Source organism: Bidens hawaiensis, unplaced genomic scaffold (genome assembly GCF_021521415.1).
Source record: "Bidens hawaiensis isolate Kalapana, Puna unplaced genomic scaffold, B.hawaiensis_p1.1 tig00001463_1, whole genome shotgun sequence".
NCBI lineage: Eukaryota > Viridiplantae > Streptophyta > Magnoliopsida > Asterales > Asteraceae > Bidens > Bidens hawaiensis.
In genome coordinates this window covers 3,999,993-4,017,500 of record NW_027491083.1, presented here as the reverse complement: position 1 = coordinate 4,017,500, position 17,508 = coordinate 3,999,993, and the positions used below count along the sequence as shown (strand labels likewise).

General features: G+C 35.9%; 1 protein-coding gene across 1 annotated transcript; it reads right to left on the bottom strand.

Moving 5' to 3' along the window:
* Nucleotides 1-3,527: 3,527 nt before the first annotated feature.
* LOC143579508 (uncharacterized) lies at nt 3,528-11,328 on the bottom strand. The gene is made up of 3 exons (XM_077062800.1): nt 11,248-11,328; nt 4,164-4,970; nt 3,528-3,539 (listed from the first exon to the last, which is right to left on the bottom strand). Exons 1-3 carry the CDS (start codon nt 11,326-11,328, stop codon nt 3,528-3,530), a joined length of 900 nt encoding a protein of 299 aa, XP_076918915.1.
* Nucleotides 11,329-17,508: the final 6,180 nt, after the last annotated feature.

Sequence of the window (17,508 nt, the reverse complement as noted above, 5' to 3'; positions counted from 1 at the left end):
CTAAGGGGCCTAAAGAATTCCTAATTGGAATTAGGGGGTCCTTTTTGATTGATTCTTTTATCACATGGGGAGATTTTACATCGTTGAATGGGCCTATTCGAGAACAATTGGATGATGACAAAATGATCAAAGATTGAGATTCCTTATTTCGATTCAACAATGTATGAATAGTTCCTTGATTTGGATTAAGGGATTCTTGAATCCTTGCTTTTTTATAGGAATAAATGGAAGAAAACGGATTAACATTAGCGCGATCTGATCCATTCTCAGAAATCAATCCTGAACCCGGCAGATCGTTCCTTTTTCGGGTATATGAAATAGGTGACTTCGCTAAGTTGATTCTTAGAAAATCTCTAATCAAACCATTTGTCCTTATTTCAACAAAAGAAGCACAGGCCTTTTCGATCTTTTTGTCTTGGTCCCAATTCAACATTAAACAAGTCCGAACTAATTGAATACTTTTGTCCCAAATTTCCAGAATTGGGTCGTAATAAAGGATATAATTGACAACCCGAAGTTGTAGATTATCACTTTCCTGCAAGAGATCCGCCGGGAAAAGTCTTCCTAAATTTATACCATCCGTTTTTTTATATGGGACTACAGGTTTAATCAGATGATAAAGGAAAACTACCTAGGCTAGAATCCCCTAAGTTTCAGTTGTCAATTAATTGAGAAAATATTTAGTTATGGAACTGCGATCGTAAAATAAACACTTAAAAGAAAACTTGAATAGGTTCCCTGACCCTTCGCAAGAAGACACCTATGGGTTTCTAATAAGTTTTAACGCACACTAGTCTTATATATTAGACTTTACGGCCATCTAACTAATTATTAACTATTTCCTTTATACGAATCCTACCTAATCAAAGGCAGTTTAATATATTTTATTGACTCGATAGAAAAAATTAAGCAATAAAACCTAAACGAACTCCTTACGAAAAACTAAATCTATCACGCTTGATTAACAAAGACCTATCACGAATCAATAACCTAGCATCTTACAGCTATTTAGGTTAGCAGCACACTTAGATTTATTTGATTAAATAATATTATATCTATGATCTTATCACGAATCAATCATAAAATAGTCAAAAACATAAAGTAGATAACCTAATAGCAACATATCCTATGACAAACAATAACCAAGGAAACTATGGAATAATAACATTCATCAAACAATCCTAAGTATCCATATGCATCAACTCAATATAATTAAACCTTTTACTAGTTCATAAAACCATAATGATAAATAAATCTGAAGTCAAAATCAAACATCAACAAAGGTTCATCACGTGCCTAGGCAGTCTATAATATTTAGCCTATTATTATAAAATCAAACAGAACAATGATAAAGAAAATCCTAGTGAAAAATAATTAAAACGAAATATTAAAGGTGATGAAACATGTGGTCTTCGTTCTTGATCGAGGAGCACCTCAGTGGCAAATTCCATTTTCTTCAAACCCACAAAAATATTCAATCCTAAGCTCTGGGAAACTCCAAATTCGGCTCTGGTTCGCAGGGTATGCTTAGGGTTAAGTTTAGGGGTGTTTATATAGGTTTTCTAGGCCCAAAACTGATAAAAAACGAAGAATATTCTTGAAATCTAGTGCTCGTCGTGCCGCGAGACGAGGATAGCAACCCTCATCGTGCAGTGCGGCGGCTAAAAATAGGGGGCGATCTGACCGATCTGGTTCAATTATGATGCGGTCCGGCTTATTCCTAATCCTCCGGTTCTCCAGTTTGGCTTGTTTTAGCTCTTTTTTCGCCCTTTTTAACCATGAATAAGTCCCGGAACCTACATTATTCAAATATGTTAGTAATATACAAATTTTAATAAAAACCGAACAAAAATGAATATAATATTATATAAAATATACAAGAGAAATATATATTTAGCATTATATCAAATATCTCCACTCTTATCTTTTTAGTCCCGGAAAAATTCTAGTTGCAAGTGAGTCAAAATCAGAAAACATGGTCTTAAAAAGATGTAGGTTATCTTAAAGTTCAGATAAACGCAAAAATCGCGATTGCGGATATTGTTGTCCACTTAAACCCAGCCACCAGCTTATCAAGCCCCCAAGCACATTTAGCAATTAAGTTTAATTGATATAAAAAACCTATGGGTCTCACACCATTATCGTTAATATCCACCTACCCCATCTCAAGCATAGTAAAGACACAATTAAAAATAATCGAGTTGAGGCAAACTGGTTCAACATATCACCATAAGATAAGAACCCCTTAATGGTAAGAAGAAAATATACTTATATGGAATTATGGATGATAGGTCAAGTGAGATCGTACGAGCATGTCCTAAATATTATTAGACTTTGTCCTATGTATTCTCTAAGCAAATATTTATCGACTAGAAACCTTCGAGCCCCAATAGTGTATCCTCAGTGTCACCATCCCCTTGGTAACACATAAGCTCTCAGTCTTGTCTAGTATGTGCACTTTTGACTATTTTTCTATTTTTGAGAATGCTTCTTTGGCATTTTTTCATTATTTTGCTTTCTCTTTTATTTTGCTTTTCAGACAAACTTTCGGAATACTTATATTTATTTATTTTTCTTTTCTCTTTATTATTTTTTATTTTTTTATTTTTTTATTGTGCACTTAGGCATCTTTAACCTTTAAATATTTAACTAAAAACTAAAGCTCGTATAAAATTGGACATTGCGGGGCGCCACCACTCTTTATTTGTTTTCATAAAACAGAGAGACATGCTAATTTAAAGTGCATTCAACTCTCACCATCTTAGGGTAATCAACTTATGGTAATACTCTCTATGCCTTATCGAATTTTAGATTTACTATCCCCCTTAGGATGAGAACCCACAAAATCTAAGATTAAATAGGCTTATTAAGAATATACAATGGAAAACCTTTCAAGAATAGTTTGGGCTTACCGACACCCAAGCTTAGTACGGTTTCTATTTATATTATCTCATATATAGTAGTAGTTTGCAAAGCCGAATCCCGATGAGTATCATCATTTTCCATTTAAATGCAATAAACCAATTTCAATGGACATTTTTCAGAACTTTTTCAATTATTTTTAGTTCATAATTTTAACTACAACTCAAATATCCTATCCCCATACTTAAATTTTGCATTGCCCTCAATGCAAGGATAAGGACTAAAAATAAAAATAAAGTCGGAATACAAAAACTAAAAACCTAAATATAAAAAAAAATAATAATAATAAACAAGCTATATAATGGAAAAGACTTAGCTGTAATATTCGCATGAAGTTTGATGCCAAAGTCTTCTTCCATGTATGCCCTCCAACTCCGAACGTGCTCAGCAAATAGTACCTCCTACTCTCACACGAGAACGGAAGCAGCAAAAATACAAAAATCATATCTAAAAAATTATCTTAACAATTTGATAGATATTAAAAATTCAATGTATTTCACCAAGCCAAACAATAAATAAAACATGAATAAATAGCAGCAAATAATAATATAAAGTATACGATTCAGCTGCTCCATCCCCATACTTGTCTTTTTCATTATACTCTTCTAACTCAAAACCTACAAAACTTAAAAACACAAAAACAAAAAAAAAACTACAAAAGACTACGTTATTGACTCGACAAGAGTTAAAAATAAATATGGGACAAATATACAAACTCTACACTTGAGTATTCACTCAAGAACCTATGCTATGTGATCTACTCGGCTGTCCGAGTGGAGCTTCCTCCACCTCGGTAAAACTCTATGGCCCTCCAAGATACTGCATCACGATATGACCACTCACTCAACTTGTTTCTCTTATTTCCAACCTCTCCAATCTCCATAAACTTCCGCTTGCCACCACCTCTCTTTCTCGATTGCACTCCATCATCACTCGAGAACTCGAGACATCTCTCTCAACCTCCAAACTAACTCTGACGGAATGGAAATGATCAAGACGTGGATCCATTCCCGGAACAAAAGAATCAATCAAGTAAACGGGTGACATGGATCAATGACACCGTCTTGACCACTCGGATGTCTCATGGATTTAGCAACATAAATGACATTATCGTAGCCGGCTCAAAGCGTGATTTTTCCTTCTAAAACATATATGAGTGCCCTAGCAATGCGCAAGAATGGACGACCTAAAATAATAGGAACTCGCTCATCGGCCTCCATATCTAGAATCACAAAATCTACGGGGAAAACCAAATTATCGACTTTATGCAAGTTTTCTACGATTCCCCTAGGGTACTTCACTGAGCGGTCGGCTAAGGACGACGACATATGGGACGGGGTGAGTTCTCCTAAGCCTAGCTTCTCATACAACGAATATGGCATTAAGTTTATGCTAGCTCCTAGATCTGCTAATGGTTGGCACGAGGTATCCCTACCGAACAAACATGGAACAGTGAAAACACCAGGATCGGGTAATTTTTCTGATACCTTATGAAGTATCACCGCACAACACTCTCCGTTCAGTGGAATGGTTGAAAACTCCTCTAGACTTTCCTTTAGTTTAAGTAAATCTTTCAAAAACCTGGCATATTTCGGCATATGATGGAGGGCCTTGATAAATGGAAGATTAATTCTAAGCTGCCTAAACATATCTAAGTTCCCATACTCTCTAGTAAATTTCTGATTCTTAACACGGGCTAGATACGAGATATGAGCATGATCTATAATCGGTGAACACCAAACTTCTCTCGGTTTCTTCTCTTCACTTCCTCCTACTATGGGCTCACTGGTTGGTGCGATACTTGCTGGGCCTAGCCTAGGTTGCACCCTCCTAGGAGTCTCCAACACTATCTCCTCATCCACTAACTCATCTATCACTTCTACCTCAAATTCTCTATCCGAACCTAAAACCTTACCACTACGAGTGGAGATGGCTTTTAATTGAGCAGATGGATTTTGCTGAGTGGAACCTAAAAACTGACCGGGGAGTCTCTCATCTAGACGACGGGATATATCACTTACAAACCTCTGAAGATCTAAGTGTGCGGACTGATGATTCCTTAAAAGTAAATCATGATCGGCAAATTTTTTCTAAGTTTCCTGGTCTCTAACAAGTATTTGCTTCGTCATCTCCTCTAACCTACCTATTTCACCACTCAAGTCCTGCCCATTACTCCTACCTTGACTATTCTGGTCCCCACTAAACGACTGATCCTACCCTTGATTAGGATTTAGATTTGACTAGAAATCAGGGGGTGCACGGAGGAACACCAATTAAAGTTATTATTATTATGTTTATAATTGTTCCAGTTTGAATTATTATTTCCATTAAACACATTAGGAACCCTATTTTGCCCTCCTATGAACTCTACTTGCTCTTAACTCATCAACGGACACACTAAAGTACCGTGGTCGCTCTACACAACTCACACTTATCTACTTAGCCTTAAGTTCTCTTATCTCACAAGGTCAGGCTCTCTAAGGCAGCAGCCACACTAGCATCCAGATTAACCTGGTGCACACCTCGGACGGATGAGGGTGTACTAGTGACGGTATTTGAATTCCTGTTACGCGGCTTTTTCACATATTCAGATTAGTCAAAACTTTCAAACATTTCATTACATTCAGTAACATTTTTCCTATCCATTAAATTACTTCCAGCGGTAGTGTCGAATCGAGCTTGAGTCTCATACGTCTACCCATTGTAAAACTTCTCAAAAAGAGCCCAAGGAGTAAGCCCATGTTATGAACAATGAGACAGTAGGTTCTGGAAACGCTCCCAAGCTTGATAGTACGGGTCATTCGGCTCAATGTGGAAAAAGGTGATTTGATCACGAAGACGAGAAGCTTTAGCAAGCGGAAAGTATTTATTGATGAATGCAGTACAAAGCGCCTACCAAGTAGTGAATGCTCCAGCAGGTTGCGAATCGAGCCAAGTGGCAGAAAGACCCGTAAGTGAAAACGGGAATAAGAGAAGGAAAATCGCATCTTCATTGGCACATTGCAAGTTGAACTTCTCAGCATACGAGTAACACGGTTGATACGAGTAACATGAAATAGGTTACGTTGGGTGAGATTGGCCATGATGTAGGAGGAAATCTACCATGAGTTAGGGTTATCGATTGTGGGGTTGATGATGGCCGGTGGACTCCGGTGAAACCCTCGAAGGCTTGTTGGTACACAGTTCGGTTATTGTTGTCCATTTGATTATCAGGAATGCTTCTGGGACTTGACGGCAGTGAACTATGTGGTGATGACTTCGATGGAGAATCTATGGTGATCGGTGATGATAAACTGGCCTTGGATTTTAACAGAGTAGGTCCAAGACAATCCAACGATGGTCCTTGTGATCGAAGATGTGGCATAAACCAGAAAATCACACAAGACCAATTCAGTAGACTCTATATAATAAAACTAAAAATATAAATAAAATAAACTAAACTTAAAATCAAACTAAATTAATTAGACTCCTACGACCCAAAGACAAAACAAAACACAAATAGCACATATAAAGCAAGTACGTCTAATCAAAGCTAATAACGCAATCGCCAAGAGTCCCCGGCAACGGCGTCAAAAACTTGATGTGCTAAAAGTAGTTATAAATTATGAACTAAAATTACGATAATCTAGACACTAAGTAATAATTCTAGACTATTAACTTAACTATAATTATTAACTGGTAAGTGAACGGTTGACTCTGGTACATCAAAGTAAGTCCAGATATAGAACCCAGAAGACTCTTTAAATTACGTAAACTAGCTAATTAGACTAAACTACAGACACGACTATTCATTTGTTAAAGGGGTTTTTATTAAAATACTAAATATAAACTATTATTAAAAACTAATTAATAAAAATAATTAATTTAAAAGAAAGACAATTTGGTTTATTTTAATCTGATGATAAAGGAAAACTACCTAGGCTAGAATCCCCTAAGTTTCAATTGTCAATTAACCGGAAAAATATTTAGTTATAGAACTAGGATCGTAAAATAAACACTTAAAAGAAAACCCGAGCAAGTTCCCTGACCCTTCTCAAGAAGACACCTCTAGGTTTCTAATAAGTTTTAACGCACACCAGTTTTATATATTAGACATTACGGTCACCTGACTAATTATGAACTAGTTCCTTTATACGAATTCCTACCTTACAGCGCAGCAATCAAAGGCTATTTAATATATTTTATTGACTTGATAGACAAAATTAACCAATCAAACCTAGACAGACTTGTAACGTCCGTAAATTTTGGTAAAATGGGGTATGCCTAACAAAGCTTGTATATTCTCGGGATTTATCCGGCATTCCTCGGAGACCATCTCGTCATTACCGTAAGCTAAATTTATTAATTTTAGTTCCAAGTTGTTGCACCTTTCATAGTTGAGGGGCTAAAATGTTAATTATTATATCATAACAAGAAAAACCCTAGCCCCCCACCATAATTCCAATTGGCAGCAGCTAGGGTAGGCTCCTCCTCAATTTCTGTGCAGGTTCCAGCCATTCTCTGGCCTCCCAAGTCTAATTCAAGGTCGTTTCTATCTTCGTATAACTCTTTTTCACCATTAAACCCTTTGTTGAACACGTTAGGGTTGAGTTTTGATTATAACAATTTTTGACATATTCATACTCGTTTATTGCTCAGACTGTAACTCGATGAAAAAAAATTTTTTTTGATCAATTTATTTTTCTATGATGTTATACTTTGAGTGTAGTTTCCAGAAAAGTATAATACGTAATTTTTGGACGAGATTTGAATACTTTTTATGATTTTATAAGATCGAGTGTCAAGCGGGATGACGAATTCTGGTCTGTCTTCCCAACATCATAACCCTTTTTCGACAAGTCTAAATTGGTTGGTTCCACTTCTGGAAGTTAATATTTTGAGTTAGGAACCAAACCCAATTGGAATCGTTTAATATGGCTGGGTAATGATTTTTAAAAAAATAAAACCATTTTGTCGCGCACTGAAATAGCTGCACATACCTTTCTGTGTTGGAGGAATTTTTATGATTTTTGTGTCCACTAGAAAAATATAATAAAATTATTTTTATAAACCTAAGACATTTGTTAAAGTCTGGTAAAAATTTACTAATTTATTTCAAATTTTATCCTAGGTCATTAAATGCTTCTTCGCATGCTAAAATCTGCATGTTTTACTTGTTATTGATCGATAAGTTCATTTTAGGCTTAACCGGTGGATGTTCTATTGTGATCGTGTCGGGGCTGTTTGAAGTGAGTTTTTGCAACAACATTTTCCTAGGTATGTCTAGTATTACATACTTTAAAATCATGTCCTTTGGTGTTCGTTTGATTGGTCAACTAGTTGTAGTTTGAAAGATTGTTTTCGGTTGGCTAGTATAGTGTTTTGTTGCGTTTAACGCGAGGGATGAAGTAAGTGATGACCAATTCAGTTCGGATAGTTTCGGGTTAGTGTACGTGCTGTTGGAAAATGATTTTTATGGTAAAGGGGCTGAATTGGTTGTCGGTTACTCAAACGGGTCGGTACAACGCGCATTCGCGTTTATTGGTTAGTTGATGCGTTGTGCTTCGAATTACCGACCCATTTGACTCATGTAACGTCGTGTGGACTTGTTGGCTGTGAAATTATCATAACGGGTCCACACGGGGCTGAGTTGGATGTTAATTGCCTAAACAACTCTTAAACGCGCATACTAGTCCCACCTAGTGCTTCCGGGGGTGATTTGGGAATTCTTTATTCCCGGGAGTATCTAACGGTTGTTTTGGCGTATACAAGGCCTTAGGGGCTGTTATAATTGAACTTATTGAGGTCGAGGCTTTAGGTGACTCGAACCATGTTTGAACGCGTCGTAGGATAAACGAGTCATTTCGGTGTCGTTAGTGATGTTGTATGTAAACTGACAGGCGTTTGAGTTGAGGGGATACTTAGGGGTTCTCTAGCTCGTAGTGATTTCGTGCCTTGTGTCAGGTGAGTTCATGATGCCCCTTTTCACTCTTTTCAAGTTTTGGGCTAGCATACACACCGAACTGTTTTTACATGATAAACCGCTTAAATGATTTTGCATAGACTCACTTGTACTATGGTATATTTTGTGATGATATATATATATATATATATGTATATATATATATATGTATATATATATATATATATATGTATGTGTGTATGTATGTATGTTTGTGCATGTGTTATCCGATGGCCTATGATTAGGGATGTTAGTTAGCCATTCGTGACTAAGGATGGCTTACTTACATTATGGTATATTTTGGGATTATATATCCATATGTATGAGTATGTGTTACCTTATAGCCTATGGTTGTATGATGACATTTAGTTCCTTGTGACTAAGAATGATGTGAGTAGGCTTATTGATGTGTGTGTGCATGGTGATTACGGCCAGGTCAAATATATTACTCGGGTTTTCAAATCCCGTGGTGGAGAGGCCTGCGTGGCGTGATCATCATTTTGGCGGTTCAAATATATTACTCGGGTTTCAAAATCCCGTGGTGAATAGGCTCGTTGTATGTTAAACCGTGATCGGGTCAAATATATTACTTGGGTTGTACTCGTGGTGGAGAGGCCCGTATCACGTGTTTGGATGTGTAAGCCATGGCTGTGTCAAATATATTACTCGGGTTTGACTCGTGGTGGATAGGCTCGTGTCACATGCTTTGGTCTTACCGCGTCCGGGACAAATATATTACTCGAGTCTTGACTCGTGGTGGAGAGGCCCGTGTACGTGTGTTCGACGATGAATATATTATTTGGTGAACTATATTTATTTTATTATTATCCACTCCGCTGTTTAGCACTATAACTTTGAAATAAAGTATGAATTATTGTTTATGAAAACCTAAACTCACTTAGCTTAAGCTGACTTTGTGTGTATGTTATATTGACTTTCAGGTTAAGGGTTGGAGCTTATCGCTTGGACGTGCTGGAGACTACTCGGAAGGTTGAAGGCATTTCTGGTCGAGGATTTCAAATAAAGCAGATATTTTATTTGTACTTGATTTTGGATACTTGTACCCGTGTCTGGGATTTTTAAATACTTACACTTTTTCCGCTGTTGTCTACTCTGAACTTGTTTTAAATAAAAACGAAACGTTTGGTTTTTAAACTTTTGTGAAATTGTGGATGTGATTACCAACTGTAGGATTCCCGGGATTCAGGGCCTTACAAGACTCCTTACGAAGAGCAAAATCTTGAAAGCTTGATCAACAAAAGACCTATCAATAGCCTAGCATCTTACGGCTATTTATGTTAACAGCAAACTTAGGTTTATTTGATTAAATAATATTCTTCCTATGATCTTATCGCGAATCAATCATAATAGTTAAAAACACAAAGTAGATGACCTAATAGCAACCTAACGTATGACAAACAATAACCATTGCAACTATGGAATAATAACATTAATCAGACAATCCTAAGCATCCATATGCATCAACTCAATATAATTAAACCTTTTACTAGTTCATAAAACCATAACGATAAATAAATCCCAAGTGAAAATCAAACTTCAAAAAAGCTTCATCATGTGCCTAGGAATTCTATAATGTTTAGCCTATCATTATAAAATCAAACAGAACAATGATAAAGAAAATCCTGGTGAAAAATAATTAAAATGAAAGATTAAAGGTAATAAAACACGTGGTGCTCGTTCTTAATCGAGGAGCACTTCACAGGCTTATTCCTTGACTTCAAACCCACCAAAATATGCAATCATAAGCTCTGGGAAACTTCAAATTTGGCTATGATTCGCAGCGTATGATTAGGGTTAAGTTTAGGGGTGTTTATATAGGTTTTCTTGGCCTAAAACTGATAAAAAACGAAGAATATTCTGGAAATTTGATGCTCGTCGTGCCGCACGACGAAGATAACACCCCCTCGTCGTGCAGCACCGCGAATAAAAATAGGGGGCGGTCTGACCTGTCTAGTTCAATTATGATGCGGTCCGATTAATTTCTTGATCCTCCGGTTCTCCGGTTTGGCTTGTTTTAGCTCTTTTTTTTGCCCTTTTTAACCATGAACAAGTCCCGGAACCTACATTATTCAAATATGTTAGCAATATACAAATTCTAATAAAAACCAAACAAAATCTGTCAAAATATTATATAAAATATACAAGTGAATTATATATGTTTAGCATTATATCATGAACTCCTTGATTTACCTAACTCCCCCTCAGCTGGGTTGTCTTTCTTGTCAGAAGTACTAAATTTCTTGCTCGAACTTTTGCCTTGAGCCCAGGAATTAGTGTATTCATTCTTGGGCTTGTCACACTCTTTCACAAAATGTCCGAACTCCTCCTGAAAGTTGTAACATTTCACTTTTAATTTATCAAACCTCACCCTTTTGTTTAACATCGGCAAATCCTTCCCCTGTTCGTTGCATGTACCGCTTGACCTTCCTCACGATCATGGCCATGTTTCATAGTCCGTCAATTCTAGTCGTCCAGATCAGTCTGTTCATAGTCCTCATCAGTGAGTTCACTCGTAGCAATCTTGCTACCCACCAACTGTTCATACGAATTAATGAAAGCACACATGAAGGCAAATTACCGTTCTGCCTCCTTCATGTTGATGTTTGGTGGTGGTGAACTTTGAGTACTCGTACCGGCCAATGATGAAGAACCACCTGATCCAGAAGCCATGAAGCACACATTTGGACCAGAACTGGCACTTTGAGGGTTTTCGGGATCAGCTTAGGTATAGAATGCAGTAATTGGAATAGAATAGCTTCTTTCAGGAAAAGATCTGTCATACAAAGTAGGATCTTGATTATCCTTTGAAGATTTTTGACATTTTATGTCATATTCTCTCTCTTCAAGCTTGTTGATAAAATCTGCAGTGGTGAAAGATTCGTCTTTGAAGAAACCATTCTCCTTAAGAACAAGCAAGAAGGTAGAATATGATGGAGGTAAAGCATTCTTCAAGGGATCAATCTTGTCAGTCTCACTTAGCTCCATCTTCATACTAGACATTTTTGCAATCATATGACATAACTGATTCCGCATCTCGTATAGTTTCTGAACTAAAACTTCAGCATAGTTTTCTTACTTTCTAGATTATTTCCCAAACTCCTAGCCTTTAGTTGGGAAAACAATGTAGCACACCTGTTGATGCTGCTGAAATGATGGAAGAGGCTTTCAGGTGATGCTATTGTAAGAGTGGAATATGCCTTTGTCTTAGTTTCAAGAGCTTTCTTATCATCAATGGTGTATATACGAAATTTCTTTTCAGTAAACCCTATAGAATCATCACCAACAGTAGGAGCTTGATAGACCATGTCCAAGTTCAAAACACACTCAGGATAAACAGATCCCAAATGAGCTTTAAACCTAGGTTCCCATCTTGCAAAATTACTAAATCTTAAAAGCTTCGGGAATTTGTTGTGAGACCCGATCTTATTATCCAAAGTGAGCATTTGCTGCATTAATGCGTTTTGGGAAGCAAGTGCGTAATAGTTTGCCATCGCAATAGTTGAATGTTGAAAAATATCAATACAGAAAGTTTAAGGGTTGAAAATGTCAATTGATGAAAATTCAAGTTTTGACGAATGAGGAGCACGAAAGAGAATACTTTATGACACGAATGAGTCAAACGAATGAAGATTATTGTATTAACGAATGAGTTAAGAGAATGGATGAACTAATGTGAATGTAACGAATCAGTAAATGAACGAATGAGGAATGTTAACAAATGTAACCATTTTTAGAACGAATGAGTAGCTGGATGGTATGACAGCTAGCATTTGGCAGTTACAACTACTTAACGAATGAGCAGTTCAAGGTATAACGAATGAGTTACGAAACTTATGAATGGCTATTCAGACCTTCAAACCTCCATTTCCAGTTTTCAAACTCAATTTGGACCAGAATCACAGCAAAACTACTCAATACTTAACCAATTATCCTCAAAACTCAATCAAATAACTTGTCTGCTAATTCTGAACACATTCAATACATTCCAAACTTCAATCCAAACCTCAATTCAGTTCTATTTTGACCTTAATTAGTCAAAGCTTCAAAACATTCCCACCAAACCTCGAAATTACGATTAACACCAACAAGTTACAATTAAACTGCCTTAGAATATCACCAAATCACTGTAAACAATATCAAATCTAAATCAAACTCAATTATCAAAAGAATGATGATTAAGTGCTTGATTTACAGTCTATAACACACAAACTTCAATCCGATACAATTACGCATGGTTAAACTTCAAAGATGGTTCAATTTAATACTATTAACAATGAATCATTTAATCAATCAAAACAACATGCTTTGATACCACTTGAGAAGCCTTGATGTTCATGATATGATTACATTTAACACGGATCTAGTTCTTTGATATGACTTAGTGATACGTACACTAATTACTTTAGCTAGAGTAGATCTGAGATGATTTTGGTAAAGTAACAGTACAGATTCAATAATCACAATACTTGCATAGATATGAAATACTTTATAGGGGTATTTATAGAGATAAATCTCATTCTTTAGACAGGCCTAACGAATGAACACTCATTCGTTATCAAAACTTAGCTATTTGCTATTACCTTAACGAATGACCACATTCGTCCACTCATTCCTTATAAACGTATAATGAATGAAGGTTACATTAACGAATGGTCACATTCATTATTATCTACTCTAATGAATGTGACTTTACAATTAACCAATGTGTCACTAAATGACATACAATTACCATAAAGCCCCTATACATTGTTTCCTAATATAATAATAATTTATACAAAGATGCTGACAGTGCGGATTAAAGTCAGATCATTTTCTGATCTTAGCCCATTAAGCATATCCACTTTCGCTTTGACCTTGTAGAACCGGTACTCACACTAAAGGTCATGAATCTCAAAGTACGACAAACATCATCATCATCATTGATGCTAGGAATTTTTTGCCTTTTTGGAACGTTATGCGCTCTGACACTTTTATTGTCGATAAACTATGGTTACGGTCTCAAACCATCATAATCAAAATTCGGAATGAAATTTCTTTCAACAAGGGGATGATGTGACAACCAAATTTTTTTTAAAACATTAGCAAATTTTGCCAAACGTTAGCGACACTAATATATAGACGGGAAGTCTACTTAATTTCATTTTGATCATACACATAGGCGAGGAGTCTACTTATTTACTTTGCAGGCACCTATCAATTTTCGGGACAAAAATTCTTTCAACAGGGGGGAAATGTGATACCCCTCATTTTCACTTTAACGCCGTTAACCGAAAATCCGTTATCTTACACGTCATGCATAACATTTACACGAGTTAATAACAACTCACACACATGAGTCCGTCAGTACGCGTTAGTGATTAATGTGGAATTAGATATGTTTTAATAATTCGGATATAATTGTTATGTGCTAAGGAGCGGGTTGCATTGCATATGTCAGGAGTCACATTTGTCACATGAACTTTTATTTCACATTATTTACATATCATGGGTTGTGCGTGTTTGAACACATGGTTTATTGCATATGTTAAAACAGTTACTTTAACGCTTCCGCAATACTTTTAAAATGTTTGGTTTGGATTTTGTTTTCTCATGTTTGAATGAGACTTGAGCATTTTGAATATTTTAATTTGGTTATTTGGTATAACGAATGAGCTAGATGCTGGTATGTCACACGCCTCGCGGTAAAACTCTGTTAGTCAAAATTTGTGGGTGTGACAGTTAATGAGCTGAACACATTGTTTTGGTGCTGAAATCTGCTGAATATGCACTTAAATGTGCTGTAACTTGTTGAAACGCATTGTTTAAGTGCTGATATTTCTCGAAAAGTGCTGAAACGAGCTTTAATATGCTGGAAATGCATCAAATTTCCTATTTTTGCTGCTGTCTGCTGATCATCGAGTTGTTTAAAGTTGTTGATTTGCTGAAAAACTGGTTAAAACGAACTGATATTTGCTGAAACGCGCTGAAATTGCTTAAACGAGCAATTTAGGAGCTGAAACTAGCTGTTACGTGCTGAAACAAGCCAAAACGAGCTGAAACAAACCAAACCTGCTGAATTTGCTGATAAAAGTGCTAGAAACGAACTTAAAACTCATAAAAATGTGCTGTTAATGAGCTAGGGGTTGCTTTTATTGAGCTGGAAATTGCGTTAAAAGGTTGAGCGTGCTGATTTTAGTTGGGAACTGGTTCAAAGTTTGGTTGTGAAACAGAAAAGTCAAACGAGTCTAAACGAAGAAAGTTTTTAAACAAGCTTAAAGGGCGTCTTTTGATCCAACTTTTCAACAGGACAAAGTTTGTTTCGATCAAAGACGTTATTACAAGTTTGGATCAAGGAAAATTTTCGATTCTCATTTTGGTGCTCAGCTCGCTTGTTCGTTAAGCTTTTCAAAATGTTAGGCTTTTATGCCTTGCATTATCAAACTTCTAAGAAAATGTTGAACTATGGCTTTAAGATTGTCTCTCATGCCAAATTCCCACCTAGGCTTATGAATATCTGTGATTTTCCAAAATGGGATTCAAGGTTTAAGGCTTATCTAGGATGTGTTCATTTGGAATGTGTGTAGAGTTTAGATCATATTACACAGGATTGCTTGTTGATGCTCCTGGGTATGGTCAAATGGAAAAACTTGTCACTAAAATGACATTTGAGGAGAGAAAAGCTTATGAGATAGAAATAAAGGCACATTCAACTTTGATAATGGCCTTACTAGAGCATATTTATTATCAACTCTTTTCAATCAATCAAGCTGCTCCTTTGTATCAATAGTTAAAATTTTAAGGTCTTAGTAATAATCAAGAAGCCCAGAAGTCTATGCTAAAATTTTCAGTTTAAGAATTTCCATACAAGGTCATATGAGACTGTTGAAGAAATGTTGACAGCATATTGTCTCTTATTGACTACAATGGATCAGTATGAATTGCATGGATATTAAATGGATAGTATTGATACTTTGAAGAAAGTCATACTCAACCTATGTGCGTGTGTTAACTGAAAATGGGTATTTTGAAGCGTCAGATCTCAAATGCATAGATTTTGTAGAAAAAAATTAAGGGAGTGCGACCTAGAATTTAAAAGGTCATCTAAAGCTAATCAAGAGCCTTCCTTATGTGATGAGTCAAAGGCTTTGGAGAAAATAGAGCCAGAAGCCGATATTCTTGATAAGTACACCATGAATTCCTTGAGTGATATGTATGAATCCTATGGAACTATGATCATGACACCTAAAGTTGCATCATGCAAGACTGAACATGAAGATCCAAATGCAATGGAGATTATCATGCCTACCCAGGTGATTCTTCCTGATAGTCTTTATGAATCTTATGATTCCGTGCCAACATCACCTAAGATGTCTTCTAAACCTGAGAATCCATGACAAAATGAGTGTTCTTATTGTGGTGAATACAAGTCTAAACTTGAATCAATTCGTCACCACAATGAGCAAATAGTATTGGATTTTACTATCATTCATGATAACTATTGATAAGTGGTTGAAATTGATCAACAATCTAAACATAAGATTGATGCCTTGTCTATTGGTAATCACAATTTGAAAGCCGAGGTTTCAGTTAATTTAATCATTATTGAAATTCAGTTTCAAGAGATTTTGAAACTCAGAACCAAAATAACCGACCTTGAAAATGAGATGCTGTAGTAAAAGAATAAATTGGGTAAATTTAGAAATTCATCTTTTCTACTCAATGAAATTATTGAAGTTAACAGCAATCACCAAAAGGGCGGTAAAACTGGTTTAGTGTTTGTTGAATTCCCTACTCCTTGTCATAATGATTACACCAAAAGGCCAGACACGGTAGATCTAAAAGAAGTGGACATTACCTATCCATTGACAATAGATCCTCCCATGACTGTGAGTGAGGTTAAAATAAAGAAAGAGAATAAAATTCAATCAGTTGATCCAAAGAGGGCTGTTAAGAAAGATAACAAATTGTTTGACTCCAACATCTCATATCCAAAGCAATATGGTTTTCTCTCAAACTAATAATGATATTCTTATTGAAGATGTGGTTGAACCAGTAGTGGTTCACAAGAATGACAATATACCAACTGAAAATCATATTCTTTGTGAACCACAAACTGCTGAAAAATCAAAAACTGGTAAACCAACAACGATTGTTACACCAAGGACATGTGAGAAGAAAGTTATTTTTGAAAAGATATCAAAACCGAGTATTAAGGGTAAAAACCGGAAAGTTTACAAATTAAACGGTGTTTATAAAATGTTTGATGATGAGCTCTCTCTGATAGCTCTTGTTAAACCTGATTGTGTTGAAAAAGTTTGTGATTGTGATCACTCAGTTTTCATAATTGTGGTGCATCAATGATGCTTATTGGGGAAATGAAAAAGATATAAACCGAAGCCCTAAAAGGAATTCAAACTAGTTTTATTTCAACAGAATAAATATATCAAATGTGCTGGTTTTGATGTATTAAACAATTTTGCACAGCATTCAAATCTTTGTTTTTTCCAAAAGAAAAATTATGAGAAAATTCAAACCTTCGCTTCTAAGCTTGTAACAGAACCATCTTCGACATGGGTTGAATTAAGAAAATGTTTTTACTACAATGTTAAAGGACATTTGATTGTTGGTTGTCATTACAGGAGGAG